Source organism: Puntigrus tetrazona, chromosome 15 (assembly GCF_018831695.1).
Source record: "Puntigrus tetrazona isolate hp1 chromosome 15, ASM1883169v1, whole genome shotgun sequence".
NCBI lineage: Eukaryota > Metazoa > Chordata > Actinopteri > Cypriniformes > Cyprinidae > Puntigrus > Puntigrus tetrazona.
Window position 1 is genome coordinate 22,869,444 of NC_056713.1, and position 10,119 is coordinate 22,879,562.

Consider the following 10,119-nt stretch of genomic DNA (forward strand, 5'->3'; position numbering starts at 1 on the left):
TCAAATTTGACTCGTTTTTTTGTATTTTACAGGGCAATTTATTATAATTTGTAAGAATACTAATCAGTGTCAGAGAGCAAGTTCTTATACATATATAAAATCATGAAAAATCTGTAAAATAAAAAAAGAACAAATTATATATATATATATATATATATATATATATATATATATATATATATATATATATATATATGTGTGTGTGTGTGTGTGTGTGTGTATAAATGTTAATTGCATGAATGAGAGCTTTATAAAGCACTTTAATTTGATTTTAAAGTACCATATTATGGGTAATGAAATGTTCATGTTTTGGTTTGGGGAGTTTAAAAACACTTACATATTTATTTTTAACTTGCTCAACAACTCCCGAGCGATTCGCCGAACTTTGCAATAAACTAATGTTTCATATCGACATCTACATGAAACGGATTGGGACTCGTTTTGGTGATTCGGAGTCGACTCTTTCTTGTGAGATAAGTTCATACGCGGTGCACTTTCAGGATGTTTTCACTCACTTTAGAGCTGTTCATTCGTTTTCAAAACTTCATAACATGGGCACTTTAGACAGCTAGAGAAAACCACACGAGTGAAATCAATCTGGTTTATTCAAGCAAATGCCCAACACATCAAGTCTGTCTTCAGCTTATATGCATAAGGAAAATAGGGGTGCACCCAAAATGCAGAGCATTGAGCTCCTTCCACACACCGCCCATTCCCAGCGTGGTGTCGTTTACGAACTTAGCCAGATGGTAATGCAGAACTTCGGTCTCACGCCACAGGTCGCTAATGCCAAAGGTGGGTAATAGGGAGGTCCAGAATCTGTGCCATTTGGTTGTCAGCTGATGTTCTTCAGGCACGTCATCAGCAACTTCACGCCTTAGATGTTCATGGGCTGTGGGCCGCCTGGAGTGATGGATGATTCTGACAGGATTACCTAGTTGGAGAGGGGCACAAAGGCCACTCCAGTTGCCTGGAATGTCCTTAAACAAAGCATTACGACCACAATACCACCACCAATTAAGGTCTAATGTGACAGTACATTTTTCTTGTGGATCCCTACAGACTCGTCGTTTAGTTTCCCCTACGTGTGACTCTTGATAGATCATTCCAAAAGGTAACTGGCCACGCTCGGTTAATATCCGTCTACAATATTTCTTTTCCACAGTCCCAACTGGGTCAGAGCCAGTACTACTACTGTTATAACAGGTAGCGAAGGTAAAGTTCTTTGGGAACCTGGGTCTGATTTTAATATGTTCTTTTAAGAAAATAATGCTCGGCCTAGTTGTATTTGCACGAAAAGTACCACAATCAGTTTCAGACAGCATCCAACTGTAGTCATCACAGTTACCGCCACATCTTGAGACAAGTGGTAATTACACGGTCTTGGTTAAGAACGGGTAACGAGATCGATACAACAGAAGACATTATTTGTTGGCATACATAGCAGGATTCGTTTGTGTGTAGCGTGTGTGTTGCGAGCAGTCCAATTAGCATATTCCCAAAAAAGATTATCAGTGGGGTGTAAACCCAAGCTGAAGACAGACAAATAGCTAATCAATGTAATAATAATCAACTTCATTTCTAACAACAATAAATCATAAATGAGATGTGCGTTTCAATTTGGTGATCAAAGGATATGTGTCTGTCAATTTCTATTGTATCAACAGCGCTGCGTGTTCAGCTCCATACCATAGCAATTGATCAGAGTGGAATGTCGTCATCTAGCAGTCAGCCCTTTCAGTCCATCTACCGATAAGCTCCCCCCCGTCTTTCGACGCAACGGTCAATAACCGCTGGTGGTCCCAGTTGCCACTGGCTAGGAGCTTGCTGCTAAGGAACAGGTTACCATCGGATACAACATATCTGAAAAACTAAAACTGTTAGGCAATTATTCATTTCATTCGACAGGTGCAGGTTTGATCCTGATCGCGTGAATCCACTGTGGAAAAGAATCTGTTAGAACGGCGGTGCGAGTCACAGCTACAATTTCAACGGGAGGACTATATCGAGGTTTTGCAAATTCGTCTCCCATCTTTAAAAATTGTCTTATTAATACTTCGTCACCCACCTTAAAAGGGTGCGTTTTGTCAATTGGCATAGGTGCTGAGCTCGAATGCTGTTTTTTCCAATTTTCTTGCAACACGTCAATCAGTTGCCGCACATACTCACTTATGTGGACATCGCATCCACCATCACCTGGTGCTCCTCCACCCTTCCGCCACGGGGCCGGGAATGGACGTCCCATAACCATCTCAAATGGTGACAGTCCATTCAAACCCTTGTGTGGCGGTGTAACTGGGCTCGAAATAGACCCCATCAATCCCTACAGAGCTCATGGTGCTAGACGATGTTGGGCCATTATACGTCTCCCCCACCGATGACATCATGGCCCCTGTATCTAACAGAAATGGATAGATTTGGCCATTCGAATGCAGTTCAACAAAGGGCATGTCACATGACATAGGAGATTCAAATGAAAGACACAACAACGAGGCAGCTATGGGGGTCGAGCTCTGTGGGCAGCCCTAGTTCTGTGTGTAGGCGGGGCTGTGATGTTGCTGATCGTGTCGCTGGGCCCCGTGATATCTAACAGGGGCCGGCTGGGGCAGCGCATGGGGCGGAGGAGCGTAGTAAACTCCACCCTGCTGTGGCTGCTGAGGAATGTATTGGGCTTGAGCCTGCATAGGCTGTTGGCATTCATCTCTCTGTCTCTTGTGACATTCTCTGGCCCAATGGCCAGGCTTACCACAATAGTTACAATTGCCTGGTTTACGACTATTCCCCTGAGCCCTCTGTTGCTTACCCTTATGTCTCTGAACTCCCTGTCCTTGCACAACAACACAGGGTACATTTTTCTTACTATCTGGAAACATTCCATCGCCCAACTTTCTCAGCTTAACACCTGCATCTTTAATCTTCAAGTTATTACAATGACACAAGTGGTGCTTCGGTACATCCCTGCAGTGTGGCAAGCAGTTATTCATAAATGTTGCTAAAAACATTGCGTTAGGTTCTGAGTCTTTCAGATCCAAGCCTCCCACTGTCAGCCAGGTATCTCTAAAGCGTGTAAAAAAGCATGACACACACTCGCCCTTTTCCTGCTTACAGTTTGTAACTTGCGACAGGTCGCGGTTGGCTGATTTTACAGAGAGCAAATATTTAGTTAGCTGAGTTCTCAAATTGTCCAGCATCTCAGCCGGTTTATTTTTCCAATCAAACTTGACAAACTGGTCTATTAGGTCTGTGCTAGGATCTAACACCGGGCAGGCTGCGATTAGACCCTCCTCATCATATGCTGGGCCTAACTTGTGTTGTAATATAAATCGATAATCAGCACCCATCAACTGGCAATATCGTGAACAACGAACAAGCATGTCTACAAACACAGCAGGATTCTCAGGTCCAGGAAGCATGGACAGGAAGTCTTTCAAAGCGCTGAGGGAGGGTGGCTGCACCTCAATTCCCCTTGGCTTCGTAACCCAGACAGCAGCTACTTTAGTCTGGGGCGGGTCAATCTGTGTTTCTGGCTTATCGTTTTTATATTCCGTTTTTTCTTCTTTGAATTGTTCTAAAGACGGATACAATTTTTCTGGCGGAGGAGGGACGCTAGCGGAGGCCGACTTCAGAGGGTTACAATACGGCGGCGGCAGGCACTCCTTCTCGAATGAAGAAGAAGGAGGAGGAAAAGGAGCAAGGCAGGCGCCTTTATCTTTTGACGGTTTTGGAACTGTTTTTAGAACAGCTTTAGGCACATAAATATTCTTTTTATCATTCCAAACGGAACTCATTTTGTACCATGTGTCATATCCCCCTTTGATATAATTATAATCCCACGATGGATCCCCCTGCCCACCATAAATCATGTCACTGGCAGATTTCAAATAACTTGGGTCGAATGTCCCTTCTTTTGGGTACGTTTGCCACTGGCTATCCAGAGACGATCCATACAAATTATCTAAGAATGGCACTGTGTAATAGCCCCAACCACATCTTTCCATCCAATCTTTGGGTGTCTCAACAGGTTCAGGTTTTGGATAGCTCTGTCCCATTATGAATACAGATCAACCAGCGTACAGACAGCGAATCTAAATCTCTTATTAGACCTGTCAGTGAGCCAACCAGTTCACATTTAATTGAACACGAGACGTTGACTGTGACTATGGCGATACAAATAATCAGGTAGTGAAACTATACTTTCTCTTACCTGATCAGATGTATCCCAAACGAGCCCCCAGATAGTCGGAAAAATAATGTGTGCACTTCAATCTGCACCGCAGCAAGTCCCCTCTGTCTGTATCACTGGCAGATGTGTACCTTTGGTTCAGCGCTGGAAGCACAGCTAGAGAAAACCACACGAGTGAAATCAATCTGGTTTATTCAAGCAAATGCCCAACACATCAAGTCTGTCTTCAGCTTATATGCATAAGGAAAATAGGGGTGCACCCAAATGGGAGGAACTCGGCCCGTAAGCCATAACATACAAAAGCATATACATACATGGTGATATCATTTAAACAGTTTGAACGGCTCAGCAAAACACAAAGAGCGCAAAAGGTGGGGGCGAACACCTTGCGAAAGCAGGATACGTTGTGTCACCTTGAGGCGATAGAAGGGGCAGCTGTTATCTAGCCAAAACAGTTCTCGTGCACACAAGGCGTCTCGGTTGTATTCAGGTCAGAGTTCATACACACACATAACAGAGAGGGCATAATATATTAATATTATATGGCATAATATATGCATAATGCATAATATATTAGATGGCAATGTAGTAAAGTAGTCTTCTCAACTTCACTTATCTGTCATTCGAGTCATGAATTGAGGTACACGACTTTACGCTATTACTTCACTAAAAGCAATCAACTCTTAAGAGTTGTATGCATTCTCCATGTTATACTGGAAGACTCGTGTAAATCTTGGTAATATTCTGAGAGAAATAAGTTATGGTGTTAAACTGAGCTGCTTGCAAGTGTTTACATTCTGATTACTTTAAATAAATGTGTTTAATTCTTTGTCTTTCTATATAACAATGATCGCAATTCATACACAATCTGCAGATCATTATAATGTTGTTTTATTTATGTTTTTATGAATACATAAAAGAGGTCACTTGATACAATATCTTGCGAGATTTTACATAATTATTCATCATGAAAATGAAAAAGCATGAAGACAGAGCCAATTAATGAATGGCATGGAGTCTGCAGTGACGGGAGAAAACGTGGCATGATGGAAATCGCCTTGTTTTGTTTATCCAAAAATATACTTAACAGATAAACGATTACGATTTTTTGGAGATGTCTCGTATGCTCACCAGGTAGATCAAAAATAAATGAAGCCAATCAGAGGATGGAGGATAACGTGACGCTGAAGACCGGAGTAATGAGGCTGAAAATAGCATAAATAAATTACATTTTACGATACATTCACGTAGAAAACACTTATTTTGAATTCTTACTACATTTCACACGTATTTTTGAGCAAATAAATGCAGTCACGGTGAGCACAAGAAACATTTAACGTTTTAAAAGTGTTGAATTCGGCCTTCTCTCTTAAAGCGATAGCTCACCCAATAAAGAAAATTCTGCCCTTGCTACGTTTCTGAGCCTCGATCGTGTTAACGGCATTGCTTTCTACGAAGGGTCAGAGAGCGCCCAGAATGCATCAAAAAGTCACAATACTTTTGTCACAAAAAACCCATCTATCTGCTTCAAAGAACACGTGAAAACCCCCCGAAGGCGCATATGTTAGCTTCACGACGTATATATATCCGATTTACGAGGCTTGAAAATAATGGCCGCTATCCAGCAGCATTGCCAAGCTCTGAAGAGCCAGGATCAGTTTTTAAAACCTCAGACTGCGTTCGTCCGAAAGAAGAAAGTCAAATACGGCTGGGATGGCTTGGGGGTGAATGAAACATGCCTTTTCCTTTTCTAATTTCTGTCTGAATCAACCCTCAAGGTGCTTCACCCGGCGACGATTCTCCACAGAAGAACCGTTCAGTTTAACGTGAACTTTCTTTCGCCAAAAAGAGACGGGTTCTTCAGATGTTAATGTCCCTCGAGTGTCCCTTACAGTGTTTTTTGATGTGCGTGATGAGATTGGTCAGCTGCGAGAAGCTCCTGGCGCACGAGGGACAGTGGTACGGCTTCTCCCCGGTGTGAACCCGCTCGTGGACCTTCAGCGATCCGGACTGGGCGAAGCTCTTGTCGCAGTGCGAGCACTTGTAGGGTTTCTCCCCGGTGTGTGTCCTCCGGTGCTCCTTCAGCCGCTTGGCCGTGGTGAACGTCTTGCCGCACTCGAAGCACGCGTGATCCCTCTCCCCTCGGTGTCTCTTCTGGTGCTCTTTATAATTGCCCGGCCATATAAAACTCTTCCCGCACGAAGAGCACACGTACGGCCTCTCGCTGGCGTGCACCTTCAGGTGGTTTTTCAGGACGGACGACGACGCGAAACTCTCTCCGCAGTGGACGCAATTAAAAGGCTTCACCCCCGAATGCGTGTAGAGGTGATTGCTGAGACTGTGCGCCCATTTAAAGCTCTTCGCGCAGTGGCGGCATTTGAAAGGCTTCTCTCCGGTGTGAACGCGTACGTGATCCTTCAGGCCTTTCCTACACGTTAAGGTCTTTCCGCACTGAGGGCAGACGAACAGCTTCTCCCTGGAGTGGACGCTCACGTGGGCCTTGAGGTTGTTCTTGAAGGTGAAGCGCTTCCCGCACTGATGGCAGGCGTACGGTTTCTCGCCGGTGTGAATGCGCTGGTGGCATTTCAGGCTGGCTTTGCGTATGAAGCTCTTCTCGCAGTGGCCGCAGCTGAACGGTTTCTCTCCCGTGTGAATTCGGAGGTGCACCTTAAGGCTGTCCCGCCGCGTGAAACTCTTTCCGCACTGAGAGCACGTGTTTTTGGCTTCGGTTCTTCGAGGCTCTTCGGGTACGAAAGTATCCGGATTCTCGCGTTTCTCCTCCGCCTCATCCGGTTCTTCACTTTCTTCTTTTATGTCTGCAAAGAACACACACACACACACACAAAATCAATTAAATCAACTAAAATATATCGCTTTTTTTACGCAACTCTTTGTATCCAAATGTGTGTTTTTAACTCGGTCTGAGCTTTTTATACGTCGTCTGTCATGTTAATATATTTTGTTACTTAATTAAATAAATATAACATCATTGTCCGGTTCTTCACTTTCTTCTTTTATGTCTGCAAAGAACACACACACACGCAAAATCAATTAAATCAACTAAAATATTTACTATACAAGATTAGAACAACGTAAATGTATTCAGACATGTTTTATTGCAATGTTATTTGGCTTTTAATAAAATTGTATTATACTATTATATTATCATTCATGGAACGTTTTATCAAAATTTTGTAAAAAAGCTAAATTCTATAATGTTCACATAACAACTAAAACAACATTTTAATGTTTTCATAACTAAATAGGAAAACATTCTTATATCCTTTTCGGCTGGATGTATGATTTTCTAAATACTGCAACCAAAATTAAACCCCCTCATCAATAACAAACAGTAAGGAGTGGACACCGGCCTGTTTGTTCCTGGGTGTCTTCATCTTTAATTCTGGACGGTTCTGGATCTCTAATGTCTTCTTTCTTCTCTTCAACCATCTCCGTCTTCACCAGAGTGTACATTGTACTCCAAAGTTTCTTGGGAGTTTGAGAATGATAGGGATATAGCAGTATCTTCAGCTGGGAGGGGATCTGTCCTAGAAGTCAAAAATAACAAGTTAATATTTGTTTCTATGCTAATTAATTCACCTTAGTCTTTGTATAGTTTTTTTCGGTTTGCATTTAAGAGCATGCCTTCTCTCAAAGCCAAATAATTAATAATATGCATGCAAATATTTCAACACAGCAAACGTAAAATCCCAGTGCTATTATTGCTAATCAAAATGTATGATGCTAATGATGTTCGTGACAACAATCGTAATAAACAAAACCGCATAATGCATAAATGTATCTCATATTATATAATTAATGCCGTTTAATCATCTGATACCATTTTAAGAGCTCAAATGTTATCATTTTGACACAAAAGACATACTCGTAACCAACGCGAACAGCAATTGTCAGTTTAAAGTGTTTAATTGTTTTACCTTTTGCAGTATATGTTCTTTACCTCGTCTCCCCGCCCGTTTTTTTGTGCATTTAATGTTTTTGCTATTAAAACTTGCTAATAATTTTGCGATTTCATAGTGCTGCCTCAAACGCGCTCGTCGCTGTCGTGAACGCCCAGCGTGCCGCGCAGGACGCGCTTGAACAACGCGGAGCTCGTGTATTTCCCGATTTGTCATAAAAAATTATTAATGTATCGCTGTGAACGACCTGTGGTTTTCGATGTGGCATTCGGCGCCCTCTGGCGGGAAGCAGGCGAGTGTCAGCTGCTGCGACGGACGCGTTACGGCAGATGTTCGCGACAGTGGGAGCGCGTTCGCGGCAGCATCATGGCGGCGTGCGGTGTGAGTTTCGAGAGCGCAAACAGCATCAAATCTCGAAAAGAGGCCAAAAGGGAAGAGAGAGAGGTCGTTTTACAACAGGTGAGACGAATACACGCTTTAAACCAATGCTCAGTCAGAACAAGACTCGAAGATTAATCAGAATAAGAAGCGAAGGTTGTATTTCACAGCTCTGTTTACAAACCTTTACATTCATATTTCATGAATATAGTGCTTGGTTGTGCATTTATGTCATTTTGGTATCTAAATGTCTTAAAGCGTGTTTTTAACTTCATCAGAGCTTCTTTATACGTCGTTTGTCAATATATGTTGTTTAATTCGATGTATTTATTATGTAAATATATTTCGTTACTTATAAATAATTAATTGAATATAGCCTTATTGTCCTTGCTAAACTACTTTACTTTAGCTTTCATAATTCGGCATAATTAAAACGACAAAATACGTGTCCAAAATACCAGTAAAATTCCTCTGTTTATAATATAGTATGTATGGAGTATATGATATAAATTGTAATTGAACGCATTAATTATAAGGCTCATATATCGTTGCATTTCATAACAAAATATGAAATTTAATTTATTTTTGGGAAGAAATGTGTTATTTAAATAAATGATTATTTCTCATTTATTTAAAGAAAGACAGACAAGCTCACTTTTCAAGCTAACTTTTTTTTTGCAGTAAGAGAAATGTTTTCTACTGTTTCATTGACACGCTCTAAAAAGTTATGTCCAGTGTAAATCTATTATAGAATTTAATACTGAATGAGATGTTTTTGAAACTGATTAAATTGATTAATTTCACTCAATATTCAAGTTTGTTCTCTTGCATTGTAGTAAAGACATATTTCTGTTAATTGGTGAAATAGTGACAGTCATCATTTCAATATAACAAGTTATCAGCTGTTTAATCTGCCTGGTCACTAGTACTGCTAGTTAGTTCTGAACTTGTCGGTCTTGGTTACTTCTGTAGCTGCACTAACACTTAGTTACCATCAGGTGGAGCAACAGTCCACAAAGCAAGATTTATCCTAGGAGAAAACTTTTAGCTTGTGAACATAGTGTGCAAATCTGGATGATGGTGGTTGTGATTAATTGATGTTTGCAATTTATATAGAATATGATCTTTTATGTAAACTGTACAGATTAGAAAAAAGGTTTTGAGTATTGTTAAACAGACTTTTTTCCTCCCTTTTCCAACATAATCTGTTAATGAAGCATTATAAATGAAGATATGCATCAGAATCACCTTTAAATAAATCTAAATAAAAAAAATGAAAAATAAATTTTATTTGTGTGTGTATATATGTATATAAATGACAAGCACATAAAAAGCACAAAAAATTAACTCTAAATATAAAATAAAAGTTAATAAAAAATTAGTTAAACATTTAAAAAACAATAAAAATGACAAGCACAGATATTCTACTAAAAGCAAATATAATCAATTTGAAATACACCATTTAAATGTGTATATAAAATGAAAGCTAAATAGAAATATTATAAATACTAAAAATGTAAGCACAAAAGTACAATAAAATGAACCAAAAATGTAAGTGAAAATAAATAAATAAATACACGTTAATTTTAAGGATTATATAAATACTATAATAATAATAATAATAATAATAATAATGGA

The 10,119-nt window shown here is 40.3% G+C and overlaps 2 protein-coding genes across 2 annotated transcripts in view; one reads left to right on the top strand and one right to left on the bottom strand.

Annotated features, from left to right (window-relative positions):
- Positions 1 to 4,963: 4,963 nt before the first annotated feature.
- On the bottom strand, positions 4,964 to 8,321 carry LOC122359202 (gastrula zinc finger protein XlCGF8.2DB). The gene is made up of 3 exons (XM_043259495.1): positions 8,122 to 8,321; positions 7,555 to 7,731; positions 4,964 to 6,999 (listed from the first exon to the last, which is right to left on the bottom strand). The coding sequence occupies exons 2-3, from the start codon at positions 7,655 to 7,657 to the stop codon at positions 6,044 to 6,046; spliced, it is 1,059 nt and encodes a 352-aa protein (XP_043115430.1). The 5' UTR covers positions 7,658 to 7,731; positions 8,122 to 8,321; the 3' UTR covers positions 4,964 to 6,043.
- An 87-nt stretch (positions 8,322 to 8,408) lies between these two features.
- The window catches only part of cwf19l2 (CWF19 like cell cycle control factor 2), a 19,823-nt gene continuing 18,112 nt past the window's right edge, over positions 8,409 to 10,119 (top strand). Inside the window, 1 exon segment of the mRNA XM_043259494.1 lies at positions 8,409 to 8,562. Coding sequence (XP_043115429.1) covers positions 8,470 to 8,562 — 93 coding nt within the window. The 5' untranslated portion in view covers positions 8,409 to 8,469.

What these genes read in the sequence shown, in the direction of transcription:
- LOC122359202 (XM_043259495.1), bottom strand. Translation starts at nt 7,657, where the DNA reads ATGTACACTCTGGTGAAGACGGAGATGGTTGAAGAGAAGAAAGAAGAC. An exon ending in AGACACCCAGGAACAAACAG is followed by an intron (nt 7,000 to 7,554) that starts GCCGGTGTCCAC and finishes TGTTCTTTGCAG; the next exon opens with ACATAAAAGAAGAAAGTGAA.